This window comes from Paroedura picta, chromosome 3, assembly GCF_049243985.1.
Source record: "Paroedura picta isolate Pp20150507F chromosome 3, Ppicta_v3.0, whole genome shotgun sequence".
In the NCBI taxonomy this organism is placed as follows: Eukaryota; Metazoa; Chordata; class Lepidosauria; order Squamata; family Gekkonidae; genus Paroedura; species Paroedura picta.
Window position 1 is genome coordinate 20,185,048 of NC_135371.1, and position 27,885 is coordinate 20,212,932.

At 43.3% G+C, this 27,885-nt stretch overlaps 1 protein-coding gene across 22 annotated transcripts in view; it reads right to left on the reverse strand.

The window, feature by feature from the left end:
* Positions 1-27,885, reverse strand: part of CADPS (calcium dependent secretion activator) — a 438,674-nt gene that overhangs the window by 208,433 nt on the left and 202,356 nt on the right. For all 22 annotated transcript variants that reach the window (XM_077325020.1, XM_077325018.1, XM_077325022.1 and 19 more), the window contains exons 8-10: positions 16,666-16,777; positions 5,552-5,691; positions 1,752-1,818 (exon numbers count right to left, since the gene is read on the reverse strand). In XM_077325020.1, coding sequence (XP_077181135.1) covers positions 1,752-1,818; positions 5,552-5,691; positions 16,666-16,777 — 319 coding nt within the window. The remainder of the gene's footprint in view (positions 1-1,751; positions 1,819-5,551; positions 5,692-16,665; positions 16,778-27,885) is intronic.

Below are 27,885 nucleotides of genomic sequence, written 5' to 3' on the forward strand. Positions count from 1 at the left end.
AGCCTAAAGCATCTGTGTGCCTGCTGCCGTGTAGCTGTGCCTGTTTGCTGTACACTTGTATCTTGGTTAAATAAAGCAATTAAACTCACACACACTTTAGTATTTTGTCATCCAAAGGAAAGCAACACTGGTAGTGCTGCCGTGGGAACTTTTTGCTATTTGGAGAACCCAGAGCCTATCAATGTATTGATTTTCACATTGCTTCTCCTGTTTGCTTAGCCCTGAGACTTAGTAATTTAGATTACTGTTGTTCCTGACCAAGGCAGATAATTCATCTCCATGACAGGCAGCTAGAAAGAGCCAGGTCCTTAAAGACTGATTATATATAGTCTGCCAACTACCTGCTGCTTACTTGCTTTCCAGTCAAGATTAACTACAAGAATATAGACTTAATTCAGACAACTCTCCAAATCAGAGTTTATGGCTTGTAAATAGGCCTTAGGAAATTCCTCCTTCCTTTTCTCTTTCCTCTCTCCATTCAGATATGACCATTCAAAGTGCAGAATTTACACTCTATGTGAGCTTTCCCTTGACACAACCCCCAAAATGCTGCTATTTACTTAATATGGCCAAGCAATACCAGTGAATGGTGAATGAACAATACTTGGAATCACACTGCTTGAAAAGAATATTATATATGATTATATTAGCATCCCCATCCTTTTTGAGAGCTCTCAAAGCACTTCATACATATTGTCCCAATAATCCTTCCAATAGCCTTCTAAGGTAGGTCAATATTATTATCCCGTCACTGCAAACAGAAGTGAGGAGTTGATAGAACAGTAGCTGATAGAACAGTAACCTGATTTACTCAACTAGTAAACTAATGAATAAGTTCAAGCATTTTGCTCATAGCTCATACTCTTACAATGCAAAGCTAAGTAGGCCCATTTTAGGCCTACTGGTTTCAAGGGATTTAGAAGGGTGCATCTGTGGCTAGGGACTGAAAGACTTTATGAGACCATTTCTGCACAAGGAATATATTCCTGGTCAGCCCCCTCCACATGATGTTACCTGCATCCCAAGGCTGTCCAGTAGCCGGATCATGATTTGGCCATTTTTAACTCATGATTTCAGGAATTGCCAAAACTGGATTAGCCACAATAAATTGTACATCCCATCGGTGAGCAACTAGTGAGCAACTGGGGATAAGTCCGAATGAAGGGGAAAATGCACAATAGTCTCAGCAGCTTTTTCCCGCCCTTGCACCTACCTTCCCCTCTCCATTTCCTGCTTCAAGTCATTTTTTTAAAGGTGCAGTCCATTTTGCAGCGTGACTGCAAACCAACATTGTCAAAGGTAAAATAAAATCTTCTTTAAAGTGTCTATGGTCTTTTGGGGAGCAGGCAGGCAAAACACAACTCTTTCTGTTTTCTGGAGGTGGGGAATGAGCTAGGTAAGGGGGGGCATAGGTGATTGGGCTGCCTTCTCCCAATCGTACAGGGGTCTGTGCACCTTTTTAAAATGCCACCTGTTTACACAAAATGTCTTTTTGGGCAGAGGGAAAACGTAGGAGGGGCCTCTCCATGAGGAGGGCTGCAAATGTGAGTTTTACCATCCTGCCTTTGCAAGCAGGAAGCCACTCGGATTTTACCCCTATGTGCGGAAATGGTCTGTTTTATGAAAATATAAAATATTCTGGAGAACAGGTATAGTGGCGAACAAACGTAAGAACACCACTAGTGAAGCGATGCATGACATTAAAATACCCCCCCAAAAAAAAACAAGCCATGTTTTTGTTGAAATATTACCTGGACTAGCACAAAGAACCTTTTCTTCCATCTCTTCCAGACATTTTTGCCAATTGCCCACAAATACCTACAAAAGAAATGGCATTTTAGTATGTAACTTCTATGAATCAGAATAAAATAGCGTAAAGCTAAAGGCTACTGAACACCAAAGGTAAGAAAGAATCACAGTTCTGTGACCAGGCTTACTAGCTCCTAGTACTAATATTAATTTCATGCTTAAAAGAGACCAATTTGTTCAAATGTTCAAGATGTGGAGTCTGGAAAAATGGATCCCTATGTTTTTGCTGCCTGCAGTATTTGATGCTGTTTTTGAGGGAATGATCTAGAATATTCTGGTTTGCTTCAACTTTCATCTTCTCCTCACATAGAAGTTCTGGTTGTCTACACTGTATGATTAGAATTGGGGAAAAGTCAACTGTGGTAGATGCTTATTGGCTAATCTTCATGAAACCACCAACATGTCTTTAAAAGAGACAGACTATCAATTGTAAAGCATACCGTTTACATGCATGGGATTCCAGGTGCCATTCTTATCATTTCTAGGTAAAAGGATCTCAGGTGACAGGACTGAGAGAAGGGCTCTGCTTGGAGAGCTGACGACACTCAGGCCCATTATGTACGGCCACCGAACCGGCGATTTCAGGTCACATGGAAAATGCAGAGGGGGAAGACGCGACGCACACCGGTTATGCACGGGACGGGGCGCAATGGTGGCAAAACCCAGAGTAACCGATTATGCACGCGGTGATCCGGGTGCCACTTCTGGTTGCACCCCGGTCACCCGGAAGCTGCGCTTTCTTCCGCGTTTCGCTAACATGGCTTTTTCGGCGGCATGCACCGAAGCTCCGGCCGGTTGCAGCCGGCACCGTGCATTATCTGTGATTTTAGTCGCCGCCATTCCACCCCGAATGTGCGTTATTCCCCCCCTGTGCATAATGGGTCTCAGAGGAAACAGTACTGAAATGGGGTCAGTATAAAACAGCTTTATAAATTCATCTCTGTTTCCTGTACCAACCCTCCCCCCCAAAACCCATTTAACAACTTTTAAAATAAGTGTGTAAAATATTTTTGCTAAGATTCCTGTAAACATAAACACATATGTTTTTCTAAAAAGGCAGACTGCTTGCCTGATGTGAGAGGGGTAGGATAAAACTGAGATTTAGCATCCTTCCTTGGCAGGGACAGAAACTTGCGGTACGTATTTCTGTCATACAAGCTGTAAAACAAAAGCTGCTGCAGCAGAGGGAATAGCCACTAGGACTCCACTTGGAATCCTACATCTGCCTTCCCTCTTTCACAGGCAATGTGCTCTAAAGCTTTCCTCACAACCACCACCTAATGCAGATGTTATTTATTTATTTAGACCTTTCAAGTTGCTGCTCATCCAAAGGGGAACGCTATTATAAAATACATTTCACACTATTAAGAAATACATTTCCTTACCTGCATGCAGAAACATGGAAATTCTTTAAAACAGGTTTACTGTGGGGAAGGTTGTTTCAGGTATAGGGTTAATGGGAAAGGTTGTTTTTGGAAGAGAATCACAGAATTGGAAAGGCCATACAGGCCACCCAGTCCAACCCCCTGTTCAATGCAGGATCAGCCTAAAGCATCCGTGCCAAGGATTCATCCAGCTACTGTTTGAAAATTGCCGGTGAGGGGGAACTCACCCCCTCCCCAGGCAGTCAATTTCAGTGTTGAACTATTCATATATATGTTTTAAATTTCCCCTAATATCCAGCAGGTACCTTTCCCCCCCTGTAATAGAAACCCATTATTGTGAGTCCTATCCTCTGCTGCCAACAAGAACCTTTCCCTGCCCTCCTTTAAATGACAACCTTTCAGATACTTAAAGACAGCAATCATGTCCCCCCACAACCTCCTCTTCACTAGATTGAACATTCTTAAGTCCCTCAGCCATTCCTCGTAGAGCTTGGTCCCCAGGCCCCAATCCTCCTCGTTGCCCTCTTCTGCATCCATTCTATCCACATCCGTTGTGAAGTGAGGCCTCCAGAACTGTGCATAGTATTCCAGGTGTGGTGCTATGCAGCAGCTCTACAACTATGACATAGAGGTGGCTTCTAAGCACTGAATTCCAGGTACTGCTCATGTAAAGAAACTTCCCTGCAACAGCTACTGAGCTCAAAATCCTGCTTCTGGGGGCTAGTGGGCCTTGGCAAAAGTCCTGGGTGCCTGTGAATATCTGGGCACAGGTGAGGAGAGAACTGGCAAAAATCTAGTGGCAGGGGGCCTTTGGATCCAGCTCGCTGGGGTCCAGTGTCAAGTCTCAATTGAAATGGGATGCCAAGCCCAAAACATTACCCACAGATCTTGTTTACCTACACTGGCACTATTGATATTCCAGAAACGGATCCCTAGTTTAGATGTGTGTACCTAGTATGGTTAGCAGCTGAAGGCCTAACTGAAATGAAATGCCGGATGCATGAAGCCTGGTTAAGCGCTCCTTGCTTGCTCAACGTCGCGCCTAAATCAGGCCAAATCTATGCTGATGAAACTGACAGGCATTTGGCCTACATGTTGTACATTTATGCATAATTTAGCAGAAACAGTCTAGGATGCATTATTTATGGCTCGATCAAAAGTCCTATGAAGTTGGTGGGAAAATTGTAATTGACTTCAGAGAGGTCTGGATCATCAAATTTGTAAGAACAGGGCAGATGGCTTAATCATTTAAATGTACTGAAGACTTCAGAATCAACTGTGAGTCAAAAGGAAATGTGACAAAAAGCCAAAGTTAATTAGCAGAATTACACTCTGAAGGATTGAAGCGAATGTAATATGAGTGCTGAATGAGTCTCTTTTATAAATGACAATCTAAATTTTCAGACGGGTCAGCGACTTATTACACATATCCTCAGAATTTCTGATGAACAGAACGTTCAAGGGAACAATAAGAATATTTGTTTGCCTTGTTGGGGTTGTGCATTAAGTTTTGGATCTCATCTTCAGTAATAATTTTACTTTGAAGTATCTGTTTCTAGGTGACACAATATATTCTGGAAGACCTCATGGAATCCGGGGCTGATCTTACCAGTAGGGTAGTTTAATCCAAAATATAGCATTAGGTACATGATGAGAATTACAAACGTATGTATCACCATGCATGTAGTAGATGTCTTTTAGCATGCTATTTTCTACCAATTCCAGTTCACAGGTTTGAAATGGGGCTAAATTCAAAACAGAGTTGTTGCCTTGCCAATGGAATAAGGATTTGTAAAACACTTTTTTTTTGTAAAGAGTGCTATAAACCTTTTAGATGACTTTTGACTGAATCAACCCCAATTTGTACTCATAGCTGCGTACTCCTCATATATACCTTGGAGGTTTTAAAATGACACACAGAGTAAAGATATATCTATATGTGAGTAATTATAACGGACTGATTGTTCCTGTGAACGAGCTCTTGGGAAGCACAAGAAAGAAACTGCTATTCTGATGATGCATTAATGAAAAAAAAACAATTGAGAAATTGCTTGTTTATAAAATAAAAGGGCAATTTCCTTTTTTGACACAAGAAAAGTAACAAAGTGCCTGGTAAATTCAACAGAAACATAGTGCTGAACTTTTAGAATGGCATATCACAGGCTGTGAAAACATGGGATCAAGCTTCAAAATGAAAGACCAAGATGTGTCAATCCATCTTTTAACCTTGCTAGTCTTAGGCATCTATATGTAAACTTGGGGGAAAGGAGAGAATCCATATATGCTCTAACCCTTGTAACACCATGTGCCAATGTGTAGTCACAGCTGAATGAGCCAAAAAGGAAAAAAAAACTTACCCAGAATGCTTCATGTTTTGAGGTTTATCCATTCGGACAGCAAGCTTGATTTTCAAATCTTGATCAGGGCAGTTTTTGGAAACAGCCATTTTGTGCCACTCAGACTGTTTTGGACTGTTTGGCGTAGGATGAAGAACCACCTGGATGTGCCAAAGATCAGAAAATAAATAGTGGATTTACTGAGGACTAAAATTTTACTTTCGAGTACTATGCTTAATGAATTGGATATTTTCTGATTCACCCGCAATTTCAACATTCCATAAAATCAACATTCTGGGGGGAGAGCTTAGCATTGGAGGCCTGGGATCTTACAAATGAGAAACCCAGGCAATCCTGGAAATCTCTAGCTAAAAGGACATAAAGTAGTAGATACTGAGAAAGCCCTTTTTTCCACCTCGGAATTGGAGAACCACTATCAGAGTACACAATACTAAACTAGACAGAGCAGCAATATGACTTGGTATATGGCAGCTTCATATGTAAAAAATAGGCATAACCTCTAGACTAAACTTTGCTGTGTAATATATAGAATTTTTACAAACAGGAGACAATAAGAAGAAGAAGAAGAAGAAGAAGAAGAAGAAGAAGAAGAAGAAGAAGAAGAAGAAGAAGAAGAAGAAGAAGAAGAAGAAGAAGAAGAAGAAGAAGAAGAGTTGGTTCTTATATGCCGCTTTTCCCTACCCGAAGGAGGCTCAAAGCGGCTTACAGTCGCCTTCACATTCCTCTCCCCACAACAGACACCCTGTGGGGTGGGTGAGGCTGAGAGAGCCCTGATATCACTGCTCGGTCAGAACAATTTTATCAGTGCCGTGGCGAGCCCAAGGTCACCCAGCTGGATGCATGTGGGGGAGCGCAGAATCGAACCCGGCATGTCAGATTAGAAGTCCGCACTCCTAACCACTACACCAAACTGGCTCTCCAGAGTGTAAGAGTGTAATGATGCCCTCCTTTCTACTTCCCTCCCTCAAAAGCAAGATTTTCCCTCTATTTCTCTTTCCCTTTACTTACTGAGCCACCCTAGTAATATGTTCTCTTGAACTGGTGAAGGATACTATAGCCCAGTGGTTCTCAACCTAGGGGTTGCGACCCCATTTTGGGTCTCCTGGCCCCTTCTGTGGGGTCCCCAGGTTGGTTGCTGCCGCAGCAGCAGAAACAGGCGGCAGGCGGCAGGCGGCAGGCAGCAGAAGGTGGTGGGTGGTGGCAGCAGGCGTGGCACCAGAGCCATTGCAATGGCTGCCTCCATGCTGCCCCAACTGTTGTGTGCCTGCATGCCTGTATGAACGCATGTGCACACTGCCTGCGCACGTGCACACACCACCGCCATCCCTGCTGCCCCCGCAGTTGGGGTCGCAGCATCAGAGCTGCTGTGGCCTGTTTTTGTGGGTTTTCTGAGCTGTACGGCTGTGGTCTGATAGTTTTCATTCCTGACATTTTGCCAGTAACTGTGGCTAACAAAATGTCAGCGACTAAAACTACCAGACCACAGACACACAAACTGGAAAACTCACAACAACCAATGTGTTTTCTTCTTTGCTGAAGAACTGCGCCTGCCTTGCCCTGATATTTTGGCTGATGGCTCAGCCCAGGAATTTGAGGGAAGGATCAGGAACCCCCCATAAACAACTTAAATGTAACGCAGGGTGTTTTAGAATTCAAAATATAATATAGAAAGACCAGGTAAATCAGGGATTGAAAATTTCTGAGGTAATTCAATATAGATAACTCTAACATAAAATAAGTACATGCACAGACTTTAGGTTTTACATTTCAAATTCAGGCTAATAAGAGTTTCTTAAACTATTCAGAGTTACTTAATGTTGAGAGGCTATTGTTTCAATGTTTTCATCAAACACTTCAGTAAACTTTCTTTGTGTATTCTCTAACTCTTTTGTTTTCCAGAAGGCTGGCACACTCTTTCCAGAAGGCTGGCACACACCCAACCCCCTTCTCTTGAAACACAAGTATTCATCTTGATTTTTTAACTGACTTGTGAGGTTTCTACAGGCAGTTTCTAACCACATCAGATGAGGGATCACTGCACCCTTCAGAGATGACTCCCTGTCATTTGATTGGACAGGGAATTTTCTTCTCTCTCTAGGAGCTTTCCTTGGCCTGAATGGGAGTATCCATCTAAGTACCCACTCATCCTTGCCAACTTTCCCCAGTCCTCCTGTCTGTTTTAAACTGCTCTCAGGACTGAATTCTGAAAATGTCAGCCCTCCACTTTTAGGTATATCTCCAAACTGTAAATTTATCACACAACACAAGATAAGATCATCAGTTAGGAGAGTTTATGCCATCTATCAGATTCTGTATGAGATTCTGTACATACAGAATTATAGAAGACAATGAGCTGTGATTCTGCCCTCTAATCTGAAAGCACTCTTCTTTTTTTAGATGTGTCTAAACCACAGGTAGACTTGTCATTTAAGTGCAGGATTCTGAATGGAAGCAATCTATTAAGTATCTTGTTAAGAGAAACAAAACATTTCAGTTCCCATTGAATGGGCACCATTCAAACAGTGACATTTAAGAAAAAGACTGCATTGCATCAATTTGCAGGAAGCATGAAAGTTAAAAAAACAGTAATCAAACATGACAAGAAGAAAGCATACAAATTATGACTGCCAGTATGCTAATTCATAATTTCAGGTGTTGGTTATCACAACATAAAAAGATGAAAACCACTTCTATTTATACGTGAAGGGGGATGATTCATGATTTGATAAAATGAGGGAAATTTGCATGTGGGCTAGAAACAAAGATAACTGAAAGATAAGTTTACATTATGTGACCATAAACAAACAAACACACAAAAAGGAAATGTTAGCATTATGTTAACCACAACAGGAAGATATGGAGATGGTTAAGGAGAAGTGTGTAATTTGGTGTGAACCAAATTTCTATTCAGGAAAAGAACAAAAACTTGTTTGTGTGTGTATGCTGTTGAACACACATCTTTAAAACGTTTCACTCCTAAAACCTGGTTACTGTGGGTTTTTTTTAATTAAAACTTGTTTCAGTGACCTGAGAGGTAAAAATCTCATTATTAACTCTCTTACAATTTTACACTGAGATTAATTTTCTCTCAAAGTATTAACCTTTGAGGGCACCTATTTTCGTTCCCCCCCCTCTTTTTTTCCCATCTAGTCTCATTTGCCCAGTTTTGACACTCAGCCTCATGATCCTAACATTCTATTGATTTTCAGCAGTGCTGCTGATTCAACAGACTGTAACATTTGAGTTCTGCAATTATATTAAAATATCTCATGCGACGATTCTCGCAATAACCTGGCACAGTTGTTTAAAGATGTCATATAGGGTGGCTGAAATCAATACAAAGAATCCTTTGATTCCAGTAGAATCATTCTACGAAATCATACTGTCTTTTCATCTTCATTCACTTGCTCTGATCAAAACAATAAGGCATTATTTCCCCCAAATAAGATACACCTGTAATTTCCATGACCAACAAGGGAGATTTATTGGAAAGGTTCATCCAGCCAGACTGTAAGAATAAGGAAAGTTTATATGGAATTATTCCCTGAGGAAATGGTCTAACAACATCCAGGGGATGCTGGCCAAAGGATCCACACAGAGACACCCTTCTTGTTTCAAATGGAAGGTGTTTGGAGACTCTGTTGGGTCAAAATAACAAAGAATCCATGAAAGAGGTGCCAGTACTCATATATAAGGTTGCACTGATTTCTATCAATTATCCTCTGCAGGCCCCAGCTAGGCTTTTTCTAATGTGCTGCTGTATACCTCTGCAGCTTAATGGGATGGGCTTGGGAGAGCCCTGAAACAAAGGAGCTGATATTCAGTACTGGTGAGTACTGTTAGAAAAGCAAGGACTGTCCTGGTTGTAGAACTTGCGATTCACCAATCTGAAAGATGATTACCATCCATATATTGTGTCTTGTCAAAGATTTGAATTGCACTCCCCCTCTCCATTTAGGTAAATTATATGCAGCAAAAACAAGAACGTTATAATATAAAGCCTTGATGATTCAGTGTTAGTAGCAGAAGTATGCTTCACTCGGTGAATTATGAGCTTGTCCATAGGATTGGTCTGTTAGACCGTTTATGCACTGGAGGTTTCATACTAGGCTGCAGGTGAGAGTTTTAGTCGTGGCGGGTTGCCCCACCTCTTCCTACACCCACATGGGAGGAGCATTTGGCCCAGTGTGCCCCTGATTTTTGCTGGGGCAGTGAAGTTCCCAGTGCATAAACGGTCTTAGTAAAGAAAAAATTGTTCAGTATTTTCAGACTTCAGAGAGCTTTCCCCTTCTTTTTGGCACTAACTGCTGATGCCAGTGACTCAAGGCCCTTCTTCCGTGGCCCCCTCCCCAGCCACAGTAAGATTGGAAGCATTACAATAACCACTGAACTACAGTGGAAACCTTTTAGTTCCAATCAAGCACAAACCTGGTATCAAGCCCTTTTTTGTTGTTGTTAAAACTCCCTGGTTACCTCTCATCAGCTAAAATGGCCTGTGTCTGTCTGAAGATCTAAATCAAGGACAAAATGTTCTTTTGGACAGAATAAAATTTAATCCCCAAATCCATCTCCTCAGCTATAAAGCACAGCAAGTGCTGTTTACCTGACAAGACTTTTTGTTTCGATGTTAAGTCTCCCTTCTGAGTTGTTTGGACGACAGGAAGAGACAAGGGATTCTCGGTTTAAAGCAAATTACTAAGTGATGGGCTTTATGAGAATTAATTTCGGGAGTCTACAAAATTCTCTGCGGAATACTGAACATTAAACAGTTGGTATATTTCCTTGGTTCCAGGGGAGGTGGCAGTATTTGTTGGACTATGCAAGACCTATATAGTCTGTATAATTCAACATATATAAAGACTATCCTACAGGGGGCATCAGAGATGTGTAGTTAACATATTTAGACTAGGAACTTCCTGGTCTTTTCAGATAATCTCTTTTGTCCTGATTGGTTCTACTGCAGACTTCCTGTTCCTTTGAGAACTCTTGCTCCTTTGCTTTCAGATGAAAAACAACGGTTAGTTAGACAGCTAGGACCCGCCCTTTCTTAAAAAAGTTGTTTCAATGCTCAGTAAAGCTTTAAGCACCCAGTGCTTTGTTCCTTTACGTATTTAAACTCTATATATTTAAACTCTGCCAATAGTTTTAAGCTATCTGGTTTGCTTGGCACAGTAAGGAGAAATCACCTCTTTCCAATTAGTTTAAAATGTACTGAAATTCATTTAAATTGCCTATCTAGCAAGACTAGTATTATTGCAATAAACAGTGCTGGGTTCTGGGACTACTTTCTCATGGGAAATAACTTGACTTTTTCTGACTTCAATCTCAAAGTCTGAATTATTTGGATTCATTCCATACCTCCCTCTTCCCCCCCCCCCCTATACACTGAGGAGAAGGACTCAAATCTAAAGGTACTGCTAAGGGTGAAACTATCTTGTGTGAAAGCATCTTGCACTGGAGGTATTCTCTTTGGAGAGCCAGTTTGGTGTAGTGGTTAGGAGTGTGGACTTCTAATCTGGCATGCCAGGTTCGATTCTGCGCTCCCCCACATGCAGCCAGCTGGGTGACCTTGGGCTCGCCACGGCACTGATAAAACTGTCCTGACCAAGCAGTGATATCAGGGCTCTCTCAGCCTCACCCACCCCACAGGGTGTCTGTTGTGGGGAGAGGAATGGGAAGGCGACTGTAAGCCACTTTGAGACTCCTTCGGGTAGGGAAGCGGCATATAAGAACCAACTCTTCTTCTTCTTCTCTGCACCATTGGAAGACTGCATTATTAGTGGAATTGAAACTGTGGCTCCAAGGAGAATCCTGAGAGGCCTCAAATGCTGCAACAGCACCCAAGGTGAGAGGAAAGGCAAGAGGAAGGAGATAGACACATGACAGAGATAGACATGGAAAGACCATCCTTCCCCATCTTTGTGATTAGCTCCTCAAAACCCTCATGAACAGGTTCATTAGCTGACGGCACCAGTTACCACAAAGTATGTTGGAAGGAAGTTAGGAAAGAGGCAAAGGTCCAAACAACAGCAAGCACTGAAATTCTAAAGGTTTAATTCTGGGCAGTGCGATCTGGCATGACGTATGGGAAAATGTGCTATTCTGATAGCAAAATATTCGCCTTTGGAACCTCTCAGACCACAAGTACCCTTGACTTTACTATTTATAGACCTAGCGTGGAAGTCATAGTGGAACAGCATGATCAGTGACTGAACTAGACATCTAGGCTATTTGCCCTATACAACTTTATTTGTACGGACTGGGGCCATGTTATTATTTTAATCCATTTTATAGGGATACTTGGTTGAGTGTAAATCAGATGCTATTCACAAGATCTTTTTACATGGGGGAATATACAGCTTTTTAAATTTTTAATCCAGCGGTTTCTTCAGAACTGCAAGATGCTTTAAAACAGGGGTAGTCAACCTGTGGTCCTCCAGATGTTCATAGACTATTTATTTATTATATTTATATACCACCCTCCCCGAGGGCTCAGGGCGGTAAATACTGGCAGGGGCTCATGGGAATTGTAGTTCATGGACATCTGGAGGACCACAGGTTGACTACCCCTGCTTTAAAACACCTTCCATATCAAGTTGTTTAGCAGTTTTGTGGCAAGGTACACTGAACTTTTGATGAGCCTCTTGTGGCGCAGAGTGGTAAGGCAGCGATATGCTGTCTGGAGCTGTCTGCCCATGAGGTTGGGAGTTCGATCCCAGCAGCCGGCTCAAGGTTGACTCAGCCTTCCATCCTTCCGAGGTCGGTAAAATGAGTACCCAGCTTGCTGGGGGGTAAGCGGTAATGACTGGGGAAGGCACTGGCAAACCACCCCGTATTGAGTCTGCCATGAAAACGCTAGAGGGCGTCACCCCAAGGGTCAGACATGACTCGGTGTTTGCACAGGGGATACCTTTACCTTTACCTTACACTGAACTTTAAAACAAATGCGCACATACACACATACAACATGCATAGCTCTCTTGCATTATTTTGGGAATACATTTTATAAACAAAGTACCCATGATGGCGTGAACAACAGGATTCTATGGCTTGGATCCACAGGACAGTTACTGTGGACAGGAGGGATTTCCATGAGCACAGGAAGACTTTTCTGGCTTTTCTCTGCTGCTCTGTTCCAAAATGCCTCCAGAAATGCTGTGGCTGGGGTGGGGAAGAGGACCACAGGAACAGCCTGAGCAAAGAGTGAGGCCTGCTATGGGAGGGGGAAACTGCTAAATATGCCCCCTCTTCTTTGTGCACACAGAAGTTCTCCTGTGGATCCAAGTAGATAACTCAATTTGTGCTTAGTCCTCCAAACATGATTGTAGCAAAATGTCCATGTGCAAGAAATAGTTAATAGAGGCACAGCATAGGAGTTCAGGAAAATGACTATTGATCATCTGCCACCTATTCTGCCACGATGAATCATAGAGTTGGAAGGGACCTCCAGGGTCATCTAGTCCGACCCCCTACAGAATGCAGGAAATTCACAACTACCTGCCCACCCACAGTGACCCCAATTCCATTCTCAGATGATGCCCACTCTACACTTTGGCACAGGGATATTCGGTTCTTGCCATGTCTTGGATCATCTGCCACCTATTCTGCCACGATGAATCATAGAGTTGGAAGATACCTCCAGGGTCATCTAGTTCAACCCCCTGCAGAATGCAGGCAACTCATAGCTACCTGCCCACCCACAGCGACCCTAATTCTGTGCCCAGATGATGTTCCCCCCAAACCTCCCCCCCCCCGAGAATTCCTTGCCAGTCTGGCCTAGAGGAAATTCTCCTATTGACCTCAAAGTGCTGATGGGCATTTTCCTGGACATGCAAGAAAGGGCCTCAAGTGCCAAGCATGGACACAATCCCTTCTGCCCACCTACTCACAATCTGCCTAAGTTCACCAAATCAGCATTTCTGACAGAGGGCTATCTAGCCTCTGCTTAAAAACGTCCAAAGAGACCTTATATTTAAAGAGACAGATGCTCTTTAGGTACTAGTCCAGAAAAAGAGGATCCGAGGGAAGGGTGGGAGGCTGAGGGCAGACAGAGAATTTGTTGGCAATGATGTCTGCCACCAAGATAAATTGTGCAGCTGCAGGCTCTGTGGGGAAAAAAAGAAATCAATGACAACTAACTGAAGTGTCATAAAGCAACAGAGAAGGAACATTCAGGAGCATTCTGCGTGTAGCTGATAGCACCGGGGAACACGCTGAATCACGAAAAGGGGAATTGGTATTATGAACCTGAACAGCTGGGGAGACAGGCTGCAGTTAATTCAGCAGAGCTTCTGCTAACCAAACTTAAGGATACCGAATTATTTACTGGCCAGCCAGCCGCCTGACATAGGACATCAATCCCCCCAAATCCACAGCGGTCCCCTATAACATGGAATGTTTAGGGAAAACAATTTCCAAGACAGCCATCTGCCTTCTCTCAGTCTCAGCAAGCTATCTGGAGCTGAAGTAAACAGAAAGCAGAAAGCAATAGATGTGTGCAAGGGTGGTGCTGTGGATTTGGAAGGTGGATTTTGTTTGTCAGGTGACTGATCAATAAATAATTCTCCACAAAAAACACCTGGCACTATTGATTGCTGACTTGGTGTAAGGAGGGGCTGTATTGATCTGTCTTCACCTGGGTTGCCTTGACTCGGCTTACCTGAGGTAAAGTCTCAGATTGATCAGAAACAAAACCGGGTCTTGTACATGTCAGTTGTATGCAGGATACATTAGTTGGGTGCATACAGTATCTTTACTAACCACTGAGTCCTGAAGTGAGGAAACCAAAGTGAGTTATTTTCACCTCTCCTACTATTATACCTGGACAGAAGAGAACAGCGCATATATTTTTCACTTGGGTTTTTGTGTTCTCATGGTGCTGAGAGATCTAATTTACAAATCCAACCACCGCTGTGATTTGCTATGTAAATATTTGTGCATGTGTTTCATTTCTGTGATGTGAGGTGGGGTTTCATACATCCATTGCTGTGATATAAAATACAGGTCTCCAGCGCAAGAAAGAGGGGGGCCGGATGGCAGTTATACCCTTGAGCAGCGGTCCCCAACCTTCTTGTAGTCGGGGACCGCCTCCGAGGGTGGGAGAGAGCCGGCGGCCCGGCCACAGCAGCTGCACGTAAACGCGCACGCGCAGTTGCCGTGCATGTGCGTTTTCGCCACTAGGTGGCGCTAACGCGCATGTGCAGAACAGCCGCACATGCGCGTTTTCACCGGAAGGGGCGCAAACACGCGTGCGCAGTGGCTCCGCGCGTGCGCGTTTGTGTCGCTGGCGTGCCAGCGGCCGGCCGCGGACCAGGGGTTGGAGACCTCTGCCCTTGAGGGTGGAGTTAATTTGTTTGTGGAGAGAGTAAGTTCACTGTGCTGCAGTGCGACAGAAATCTTTATTCTGTGTGGACGCTGGTAGCCTAAGTGGCAAGTTAGGAAATTAAGCTTTGTGGAACTTATTATCCTAAGTTTAAAAAGATACAATAAGCCTCTGAGGCTAGCTTAATTTAAGGAATTTTAGAGGGAAAAAACCTGTACCTTTCTGAAACCATTTTGGCTATGATCTGTACTGAGATGTTATGCTGTTATACTTCTAATAAACTCTGTTTATGTTTAAGAGAAAATAACAATATTATTTTTCTGGGCCCTGTATCTGAGGGACTGCCTCACCCAATACGCCCTTAGAAGAGCACTCAGTCCATCAAGAGTCAATCTGCCGTTGATCCCTAGCACAAAAGAGGTGTGCTTCAATCAGCGCTGGGGCTTTTTTAGCCCCAGCCGGGTCGAATATCCTGCCAGCAAAGATCCGGACCCTGACAGAACTATCAAAATTCTGCCGGGCCTGCAAAATGGCGCTATTCCACCAGGTGTATTGTTGAGGCCAAAGCAAACAACAAAATCAATGGGTCTCCCCTTCCCTCTCAGAACATAGCCCCCCCCCCCCAAATCATACCATCATAATTGGCCAACGATATTGGCTAAGAACAAGGTCAAGAGGCACTTAGAATGATAGTTTTAAATGTTTTACAGCTAATGGTTTATATTGGAAATTGACCATTTTTAACATGCTGTACACCACCCCAAGCTCTGTTGGGAAGGGTGGTTTATTCATCTAAAAATAAAAAGTTAGTATAAAGTATCTCTGGCTTCCTCAGAGCTTCTTCCACATGCTGACCGTTCTGTCATTCTACCAAATATAACTAACCCAGCCTGTTCTTTGGGTTCAACTAAGAATTCTGAGGTGAGAGCCTTCTATGGCAGTAAACACCAATGGCAGTAGGAAACACTGAGGAGGCAAGGAAGAAACGTAACACAAGCCCCCTCGAACCCAACAGACAGGTGTCCTTATAGGTATTGCAAATAATGGATCTCTGAACTGAGTAAAAACATGATATCACCTTCAGTAGTAATAATAGTTCCGATCCATTTTGCAATCCTGTTCCACCAATCTAAAGGTGACGACGAGCAGTACACCCCACCCCCTCTATCTGAAACCAGGACTTTTTCTTTGAAATAAATGGTCAGTAAATAAATATTGTGCCCTCCACAACAATGTGACTTGCCTGATAAGATGGGGAAGATGCCCACATTAATGTCATTCTTTAGAAAGCACAAGCTGGAATCTTTCTGGATAGTATTCTTATGAAAGGGATACTATCGTTTTCAATGTCTGCTGAAAGTCTGTGAATGGCTGGCTTTTAGTTTTTGTAATCTGCCTTGGATCTCTGTGACCAAGACGGACTATAAGTGAAATAAGTAAACAAACTCTCGCAGAGCGTTACGCTTAAAGAAACTCCGCTCAGATTCCAGCTGCCCAGGCAGAAATCTTGCCATTTTGAAATAACTTTTATGTTTCTTATTCTGCTAATGTGTGCTTCTCCGAAATAGCTGCCAATCCCCCTCTTGGTTCAGGGGATGTTTCGCCAGCTGTAATCCTGCCATTGAGAAGTTGTGCCAAGGACAAGATATCAAATGTTTTAAATTCCCATCACTGCTGGGTAGAAAGTCTGTATTCTTTTGAGGCTTGGATTCACAAAGCTGCTACTACTGATGCTGCCAGGAAGACTTTCTTCATCCTGGAAACAAAACTGAAGAGGAGCCATGGACCTTACCCGCCCAAGTTCTTTGTCTTCTAACGCCAGCACGCCGGTACTCTCGGTAAACAGCTTCACCTTCACTGCCGGAAGGGCGTGTGTCGTGGAAAAATCGCCCTGAGTCCCCCAACTGTGAAAAGATCCATACCAAGAGCATTAGATAAGAAAAGGAGCCTGCTAACTGAGCTTTGTAACCTTGGGGTAGAAAAGGTTGATGCTGATGTCACCAACTATCACGGGCATTAAAAAAAGCAACACGAGCGACGTTGTGCGAATTAATTAGCGTGCTAAGAGAAACTGTAAGACAACAACGGCAATGACACGGAGCTGCCACCAGGAAAGCCAAGGAACAGAATGCAATTGAAACTGAAAAGAGCCTTCGTTTCTATTTAGCTTACAGGTTACTACAATGAGGGCTGACAAAAAGACTTTTTAAGTGCAGCTTTTAAAAAGATGCTACAGAGCTATCTGCATAGCTACCTGGTCCCTGACTCCTTTGGTGTCGGAGTTCTTATAAAGCATCAGTCAGTCCTACAGTGATGAGGTATCCAGTAGCAAGACATGAATACAAAACACACGAGCATTGTCCCTTAATCTCCCAAATTCCTGCGCAAAGGAATCTTAGATTCTACCATCAAAACAAACCGTACAACTCCTGGAAATACATGCAGAAGCACAATAACATATGTATACATATAATTAATGTATAGTTCACTATGCCTTTTAAATATACTTTTTGGGATTTTTTGGTGAAGAAGAAGAAGAAGCAGCAGCAGAAGAAGAAGAAGCAGAAGAAAAAGGAAGTTGAATAGAGGCAGAGGAGATCACAGAGGTTTGGCATATGTAGTTTTCCATCCATATAATTTCCTTTGAAACTAATGGGACTTCAGTGTGTATGTGCAACAGAAAATGTGACAATATGAGCACTGAAAACACAAGGAAAGAAGACACTTGGCAGTTTTACAGATTTCAATTAAAGACAAGCAGTGGTGCTCAATATTCTTCGTAGCTATATAATCCTTCAAATTTAGGAGCTGTCCAGGGCTTTACACAACAATAAAAGAGAGAAATGCTGAATAAATGGTACATGCTGCTCATCATGCAGCACTTAAGAGACCTCCTTAGCACTCATCCTTAGCTGATTTTGTTTACAAAAAAGTGGACTTTTTACCACTTCAAATTAACTTGCAAGAACTCATGAAATACAGAATACATAAAAAGAACAAATAAAGCCATTTTAACTGTCACAAAAATGATCTGTTTTACATTAAAAACATGCCAAGTGAGATGCTAATGGATTATAGCTGGTGTAAAAGAATGAGACTGACTGATGTGCAAATGGACTCCCTTATATAAGAAGATCTGGAATAGAATTATCCAGCACCATGGACACTGGCTAATCATAACTGGAGCAAAGCTGCAGCATCTATATTGGATATATGCAGATTCTGCCCCTACCCAAAGCTCAAAAGAACATGGGAAGAGTCTACCAGCGTGAGGCTGAGAGGCCAAGAAACTGAACTGAAATTCCTTTCCTTCACTGAAGTCTATGGAAGGGCAGGAACATTTAGTCATCCTGTGGTGGGCTGGAAGCTAGTGAAAAGAGTTATGTGCAACTTCTGGACACCTCCTAGGCCACTACTAGGAGAGAAACTGATTCTCTGCCCTGCTGTGAAGCAGCGGTCCCCAACCCCCGGTCCGGGGACCGGGACCAGTCCATGGATCAGTTGGTACTGGGCCGCAGCTCCTCCACATCCTCCTTCCTGGTTGCTGCCTCGGGGGCTGCCCTGCCACTCTGCTGCCGGCTCACCAGTGGCCGCCATGGCTGGGGCTCCTCCTCTGCATGGCACTGCGTAGTTGCTGCTGGCAGCTCCCCCCCAGCGGGCAGTGGGAAGTCAGGGGCACCGGTGGGAAAGCAAGTGGAGTAGGGGCTCAGCTGGAGGCAGCGACGTCCCTTGGCAAAAGCCTCCCCCCCAGCCCTCAGTAAAATTATCAAGCGTTGACCGGTCCCTGGTGATAAAAAGGTTGGGGACCACTGATCTACAGGGAAGAGAGAAGCTGACAATTGAGGCCAAAGGTCCCCATCATGGTGGCCGTGGGTGGTATGGTGCCCACCAAAATCTTTTCTGGTGTTTTTAGGATGTGGACAGGGCCAGGTAGAGTTTTTGCCCCACAAATATATATAAATGAAATTTAGCAACAGCTGCCACACAACACAAGAATCTATACCGTGTGACAGAAGTTAAGCTGTGGCAATCATTTTATAGCTGACTCGACCTCCTGCGGCAGCCATTTTGTTCCTGCACCATACTGTGTCAGAATTCCAAATGAGTCCACAGGCTCAAAAATGGTTGGGGATCTCTGATCGAGGCCTTCATAAACTTGTGGCCTCTTTCCTCCAACTCCATAAGCTTCATGATGCTTCCTTATGAATATTTAGGAGGAAGAGAAATCCATACAATAGCATTTTAAAATTATTGGTTTGTTGATTTAGGGTATACATCATTTACAATTAAGCACTGCTGAAACATGTCATGAAGGGTTACCAAACTTCAGGTGGCACCTGGATATCTGTGATTATAATTGCTTTCCAGACAGCCTCCAGTCCCACTGGAAAAAATGGCTGCTTTGGAGGTTAAGCCTCCTGCTAATGTCCTTCCTTTCCCTAAACTCTACCCTCCTCAGACTCCACCTCCAGAGTCTTCAGGCATTACCCAACCAAGAGCTGGCAATCCCAAGTATGTACTTTATGTTCCTGTTGAAATCAAGGACAACTTCATTTTGGCAGAATCATGTCCTTCTTTTCCAAAACCTAGTTCACTTTCTCCCATGACAAACAACATGTAGAAGAAGAAGAGTTGGTTCTTATATGCCACTTTTCCCTACCCAAAGGAGTCTCAAAGTGGCTTACAGTCGCCTTCCCTTTCCTCTCCCCACAACAGACACCCTGTGAGGTGAGTGAGGCTGAGAGAGCCCTGATATCACTACTCAGTCAGAACAGTTTTATCAGTGCTGTGGTTAGCCCAAGGCCACCCAGCTGGTTGCATGTGGGGGAGTGCAGAATCGAACCCAGCATGCCAGATTAGAAGTCTGCACTCCTAACCACTACACCAAACTGGCTCTCAGAACTTAAGTAGTAAAATATTTAATATTTTAATTTTTTTGCAGGATTATTCCTTGAGAAATTCTGCTTAAGATCCCAGCCTCAGAAACTTTCACTACCATGTATGGTCAATTGAGTTTAACAATTCAGAGCAGGTTTTCCTTCTACAGTCTACAGAGAGAACACAGGGAACTTTTCCATTATATCTGTGATGGCTTTTCAATAATCTTCACAGCTCATTTAATTTTGTTTCTTGAACTTTCATGCTGTGATGCCATTTTCCAAACAAATGGCATATTTGGCCTCAAGAAGCTAGGCAAGTTCTCTTCTCTCCCCATCTCTTACTTAGTGAAACACATATACAGCTCAATAAATCCTGACAAAATAAACTTAATATAGCCATTTTGTGTAAAGGTATGCCATAATAAATGGCAAGACTGAATATAAGAAAAGTCAATCCCCTCTATTTCTTAAGCTGTCTTCTTGTTGGAAAGTTTCGCTTTCTGCTTGGGATATAGATAACTACAGTTGCAATCCTAAAGCCATTTTCCTGAGACTATGCCCCACTAAATAAAATGGGACTCACTTCTGAGCAGAGTAAACTACTTAGCTGCAATCCTATGCCACATTATACTTCGGAGTTGGTATTTTTAAAAAGAGTGTTGTTCCTTTTTATCCCACTCTGCCTTCAACAGCGGTGTGCATTATTTTCCTTTTCCCACTTCAGAACAACCCTGTGAAATAGGTTAGGCTGAGAGATAGTTATTGGACCTAAAGTTACCCATGAAAATGTAGGGGGTGTAGCCCAAGTCTTCTGGAGCTTAGTCCCACTGGCTCGTTTCTGAGTAAGTCTGGAATCAGGGTAAAGAATTCACTATTATTACTATTATTAAATTTATAGCCCGCTTTCCTCTTGGGACTCAAGGTGGGCTACAGAAAAGTAAAAATCCCCACAAAAAAACGACCCTACAACATTATTTCCACAAAACTTTGACAGGAAGAATGGCAAGCATTTAGGAATTCGTGGCGCAGAGTGGTAAGCGGCAGAAATACAGTCTTTCTGCTCATGAGGTTGGGAGTTCGATCCCAGCAGCCGACTCAAGGTTGACTCAGCCTTCCATCCTTCCGAGGTCGGTAAAACGAGTACCCAGCTTGCTGGGGGGTAAACAGTAATGACTGGGGAAGGCACTGGCAAACCACCCCGTATTGAGTCTGCCATGAAAATGCTGGAGGGTGTCACCCCAAGGGTCAGACATGAATTGGTGCTTGCACCGGAGATACTTTTACCTTTACCTTTATACTTTCAAACCAGTTAAAGTTGGCCTGGGACACTGGATATGTTTGTTTTTTATTTTGCATTCTAGGCTAATATGACGTTTTCCCTTGTCTGGAAACATCTCTTGAGTGGTACACCGGCTTGTCTCTGTTTTCAAGCTGGTTTGATATCTCTGAGAACTGGTATTTCTGTTTTGTACTCTCTACTGCTGCGAATAGTGCAACATTTTGTCTCCTTGTGGTTTTTGAACCTTTGTGTCACATTTTAAAACTTCTGACTACATAGCTATCACCTGAGATGAGGAACTTTTCAGAAACTTTGACCAATGAAAACCCCGCAAATACATCAAAGCTGTTATACATCTGGGAAGGGGGTGCTTTTATTTAACTATTTAGAAGGACTGCTTAGGGATGTCACTAGTATATCTTCTGTTCGATGGTGAAATTTTCTACACCCCCCCTTTTTTAAAACAATAAAAGAGAACAGAATGAATGCCCTGCGCATTCCAACTGCCTGCGTTCAATGGAAAGATGGCAGGATGTGCATACGTGCACCAAAACACAGATGGTGAAACTAATTTTAGGCCTACCCCGAAAGGCAGTTTTGCTGTAAGCAGTTTGTTTCCTTGACAATATCTCACGGTGTGTTTCTTAACTCATGGAATATAGCTGTTTCCAGATTTGCAGCCAAACTTAATCTCAGAATGAGATATGTGATTCCTGCATATGCAGTCTTCAGCAGGTCTGTATAACAGCTCTCTTAATTAAACTCAGATTGACAATATATGCATGAAGGATGGCCTGCATCCAGATCTGTTTTTTTCTTTACTTCGAGTCTCACCGCTCAAAACTCAGTTGGGCTCACCTTGAGACCAAGCTTCTGAAGAACTCTGCTGTACTTTCTAAGACCTTCTGTCACTTCTTCATGGTAGGATTCCTAATTCTGGGTTGAGAAATACCTGGAGACTTTGGGGTGGAGCCAGGAGTGGGGGAAATTTGGGGTGGGGTGGGACCTCAGTGGAGTACAATGCAATGGAGGTCAAGGGATCTGATCTCTTTAGTCTGGAGATGAGCTATAATTCCGGGGGTTCCTCAAATCCCACTTGGGGACAGGCATCCCTCCTTTAGTGATACCATATTTGCTGTAGGAGTCAGCTTTTCTCCTGGCACGAATGAATGCTTTCCCCTCAAAGGTCTTAGAAGGAAGATTCCACCGTATCCTATACCATGCGAGACTCTGTCCGTGTGGTTCTGGCTGCCCTGACTCTGTCTCACACATTTTGCTAGATTGCCCCTTATATGAGCAGTGTCAGGATGACAGCTTTGTTGCTTTGCTGGGAAACAAGCCTTCTGTAAGGAAATCTATGACCTTGCAATTTCTGCTCTCTGACAAAGACCCAGAGGTAACCATTTTAGTTGCCAGAGTTTTAACTAACATGCTTTTATAATATGCTGCCTACCTTGTATTTTATCTTTTATAGTTTATTTAATCATTTTAAGATCTGTTTAGTTATATAACCCTATTTTATTATTTTGTTGAAAAAAAAACCCTATTTTATATGTCTTATACATATTTTATGCCAATAAAAGGTTACTGACTGACTGACAATGGAGGTCAAGGGATCTGATCTCTTTAGTCTGGAGATGAGCTATAATTCCGGAGGTTCCCCAAATCCCACTTGGGGACAGGCATCCCTCCTTTAGTGATACCATATTTCCTGTAGGAGTCATTGCAGAAATCTATTCGGGTGAACTCTGCAAATGAATTTTGGCTTTTCCCTGCTGGGCTGGTCTTCAGATTGGAAAGCAGTCTATAAGATACTTAATCAGCAGGCTGAGATCATTTTACACTTTTAATATTTTTAGATCTCCAGTTAAAGGATCTGTCAATAGGTGATGTGAGATACCACTGCCTGAGATCCTGGAAAGTTGCTGCTAGCTTGAGAAGAAACTACTGACTCTGGTGCAGCCTATTATTTGCATGGGACAACATGGCAGAGTAATCCTAAAAGGACTTTCCTAAGTCTCACTGAACAAACTAGAGTAGGATAGCTTCCTGAGGCTTAGGGGGAAGAAGGTCAGATCTGGTCCTGATAGAGCTGGATTCAAAGCCCCAGTCACTATAAATTAATTGGGTGGCCTTGGAGCTATTCTTAAACAGTGATCTATCACAGAAAGGTCAAAAATCCTTCCATCACATACAGGACAGATACACATGGAATGTTGACTTATACTCTGGAAAATCTTTCTGGTTTTTAGTGTGCCATTGGACTTGATTCTTTCACTGCTGTAGGCCAATATGGCCACGCACCTGAATCTACCCCAGATAGTTGCTGTAGGAAGAAAGGAAGACTATGAAACACATTCTACAACATGCATGCAACTTAATTAGACTACTGTTGTGGTGGTCAGTTCACAGTCTGAGGAAGAGTGCTTGCACTCGAAAGCTCACGCCTTGAATAAATCTTTTTTCGCCTTAAAGGTGCTACTGGACTCTGACTTTATTGTGCAACTTAATTAGTACAGGTTTAGTACCAGCGTTTAGCTTGGTTTAAAGAAAACCAGCAGAGGGCAGTGCAGTCATGGAAAATTCTGCATGTCAGCCTTACCCCCCCCCCCCCCCACAAGTCTCAATGTACCAAGATTGGAGACAGCAATAGTATCTGAAGATTATATCGTGGAGACATGGTTATTTACTGCATACACATTTATTTCTTTTGTTTCATCATTGCCTCTGGATAGCAGAATCTGAAGTGTTCTGAATTACTCAATTTTTTAAACAAATTATTTCTGCTTCTAGCCTGACTTCATTTAAAGAGGCACTTGCTTTACACGCAGAGGCGATATCTGCTGTTGCATAAAGTTTGTACAGAATCAGAATCAGGGCCCAGTTACACAGACACTGTAGTTATGATGGGGTGTGTGTGTGTGTCCTTGCCATATGCATGTGAGGTAAGGTGACCAGATTTTAACATTGGTAAAGCGGGACACCATTGACCTGGTGGTTCTTGATTAAAAATTTGGTCTATATGGAACAACAAAAAGTTTCATAGAACGCATAGAATGCAAAAATAGTACTGTAATATATATATATTTAATTTCAGCATGAGTACAATTTGCCAGGTGCCCCCAGATGTCCCTCCAAAAGTGGGACAATCTGGTCACCTTAATTTGAGGATAAAAATATTAGTTCCCGTCAAAAAAATAAACAAAGCTTTCCCTTCAAAAACACTGCTGACTCAACCAGGATTTCTTGAAACCGTGGGGGTTCTTGATGGCCCTGGAAAGGTTTCCTGAATGGGTGGGAGTTAATTAATTGTTTATATATATTTAATTTGTTAAAATACTTATTGGCCGATGTGACCATATATGGCCATGTTGCCCCTCCCCCCCAATGGCTAATGATGGGCCTGTAGGGGGTGGGAAGGGACCCCAGGTGGGCATGTACACAGCTATGGTTTCCAACCATATTCTCCATGATTCGCCACCTCTGGGGGTTTTTGAAGCCCGAAAAATGTTTCAGGGGCTTCTGAAAAAAGTTGAGAAAGGCTGCTTTATGGGGTTGTAGGGACATGAATGAAATGAAGATCTTAATTGTGAAGTTTCCAGCAATTATCGCTAGTTTCAGGTCAACAGATACATTTTCCGCCAAACACTCAGAAACTAATTTGATCCAGAGTGCTTATTTTAAAGAAAATGGCCAAGGGCATATTGCAGTTAGGAGCTATATGTGAAAGCTGGCACATCATACAGGTGATATAACCTCATGCAGCAAGATGGGACAGGTAAGTCCTATTGTGGTTATCTGGAACAACTCCCAAGTAAATTTCTACAGGGTGGTGCGCTTTTGGTGAGAGAAACATCAAACCTGAATATAAAATGAACACACAGGAAGCTGACTTATACTGAATAGAATCCTTGGTCCATCATCAAAGTCAATAATGTCTAATTAAGCTGACTATGACCCTTTATGCACTGGGAACGTCACTGTCCCAGCCCCCATGCAGGAGCACAAATCGGGGGCAGATGAGGTGCACCAGGCCAAATGCTCCCCCGTGTGGGTGCAGGAATAGGTGGGACAACCTGCGACGACTAAAACTCCAGCCTGCAGCCTGGCATGAAACCTCCAGTGCGTAAACGGTCAATGGCTCTCCAGGGTCTCAGGCTGACGTCCTTCATTTCACCTGCAACCTGATTCCTACTTGCGATACCAACATGTGAACCTGGGAACCCACATGCCAATTGGATGCCCCACCACTGAGCCGCAGCACTTACTCAGAAGAATCTTTGCAGCACAAGCTCGGCAGATGACACCAGAACCAGAAAAGCTAGCATTACAAGCCCAGGGAAGGCAAGCTTTGGCTGTTCTCCACAGACTCACAGAGAATCGACCCATCCGCAATTCAATAAAAACCGTTCTTCAAAAACATTCTTGTGGCCTGCTTGCCCTTCTCATTATCCGTTAAGAATTTCATTCAGGTGGAGAGATTGGAGAGGCTTTACTAAAATTTAAACTGATGTGTTACTTTACTGATATCTTAAATTCTGTTTCAAATCATTTGAAGCTCTAGGAGGTTTCCTGGGCACTTGTCACTACCATGTCACCTCCTGTGGAAAGCAGTTATCATGTAATGATCAGAAGGGCCTGCTCCTTTATGATGTCAGACATTGTTAATGGAAATTCCACTCATCCGTTGTTCCTTAAGATTAGCAGCCAGCGGTAACATGCTCACTGCATGTTAGTTTATAAATGGGTCCCTGAAGACTCTGTTCAAACCCGTGAGCTAATTAGCCACATAGATCGTAAGCCTTGTGTACACTGTGTGCGTGTGGGGAGGAGGGACGCGGTGGCCTTTGAAACCGGCTGCTAATTTGTCTTGTATCTTTTGATGTATTGTAGATACCCAGTATGCTTCATAGAACTCTGTGTAACAACATACTGCTTATGCGTTTATCAAAATCCTGGGCCTTTTTGACTCACAAAAATCAATACATTAATCCCATCTTAACTTGTTCATTCGCCAAGTTGCATAGCATTTCAACAGCAATCAAGAGGAAAATGCTCCGGACCTTGGCAGAAGTTGGCAAAAATTAGGCTTTGACTTATAAAGGTCAAAAGCAAATGGCATTTGTGAAGTTGAAAATCTTTCTGAACAGATCTATAAATGCTGTGAGATTTTATTCTGAAAGACAAAAAAATCCTGCCCCGGGGACCCTAAATTGGGGAGGAAAGGTGGCATAGAAATGTTTTAGACAAACAAACAAACAACACTGACAACTGTATACAATACTGATCAGTCAAACCAAGCCTTGGAAGACTGAGAACAAGGCATAATTTCTCAGTGCTGCTATCCAGGTCCCTGAAGCATCTCAGCTGGTTAGTGATGGTCAGCACTTTCCTTTCCCCATGAGAATTGGACAGTTGCTTCAAACTATGTTTCCAGATTTCAATCTGGAGAGAAAGTGCTACCCACAGTTTGCTGAACAGACATCATGGCCTGTAAGGGCAGCTACACTACTGAGAGGAGGAGGAGGACATGCACAACTGTGCACCTAATTTCCAGTCTTCCTTTGGGGAATCATCTGAACTGAGCTGCAAATGTCCTTCATTCCCCCTTGTAACTTTAGAGCCCTTCGTAATTCTAAAGCTAGAAGAATGGAAGAACCTCAAATAAAAAGGACAGCGGTGTGAATATGGTGTGCATTCATGCCTCTCAGGGCAAAACCTGAGGTGACATTTTCCTCATGTACACTTCTAGGTACATGGAAGTGTCATGTCCCTCTTATTCAACCTTTTGTATGTGTAGAAACCATCAGCCACAGGGTAAAACACTGCCTGTGGCATTGCCTTCACAAGAGACATCCTGGTTTCCTTTCCTTTGCTAGCCCCTCAGAATGCAGCCTACATCAGAACATTTCTGCATAAGACTGCTCTGTGAGACTACCGAAGATGCTATCTGAAGCTAAGCAGTGCTTAAGGAAGTGGTGAGCTCCTCCTCACAGGCAGTCTTTAAGTATTGCTGGACAGATACCTGTCCTAGATGCTTTAGGCTGATTCTGCACTGAGCAGGGGGCTGGACTAGATGGCCTGTATGGCCCCTTCTAACATTATGCGTCTACTAGCTTCAAAGTCTGTTCCTAAGAACGGGCCTTGAAAGGGCCCCCTCCCCTGGCCCCTGGCCCCTGGCCAGGCAGCTTAAGGTGGCCTTGGGCGGCAGCTCGCAGCCAGATCAAGTGGGCCGGTGGGGACTGGGCAGCTCGTTAGCAGGGCCGACAGAGCTTCTTAGCAGGCCTTGTCAGCAGGCCCAGCCTAGCAGGCCAAGAAGCCCTCATTAGGAAGCCCTCCTCCACAACCCTTTGCCCAAGGCCTCTCCCCGTACCTGCTGCCGGCTCCAGGCACTGAGGCGTCTGAGAGCAAAGAGGCTAGAGTGCAGGGACGGAGGGCGGGAGCTGCAGAGGCAGGGCCAATCAGGGCAAAGCTGGCTGCATCCTGGTTGGCCTTATTCCAACTTGGACAGCCAGACACGTCCCACCCCCTAGGCTGTTTCATGAATACATAGAGGAACAACAATGGATAAGGATTCTATTTCTTAAAAACTTCAATGGCTTTGTGAAGAGGCATTTTAACAATCATAGGACCTTGGATTCAAAGAACACTAGTCCTCAAATGTGCCAGACAAAATTTGCTTACAATCACCACTGGAGGCACACCCATAACTAACTTATACTGGATTAGACCATTGGTCCCTCAAGTATTGTTTACTCAGTATTGTCTGAATATTATCTAATCAGGTGGGCAGCAGCTCTCCAGAATCTTAGTCTGAGGTCTTTCACATTACCTACTGCCTGGTCCTTTAAAC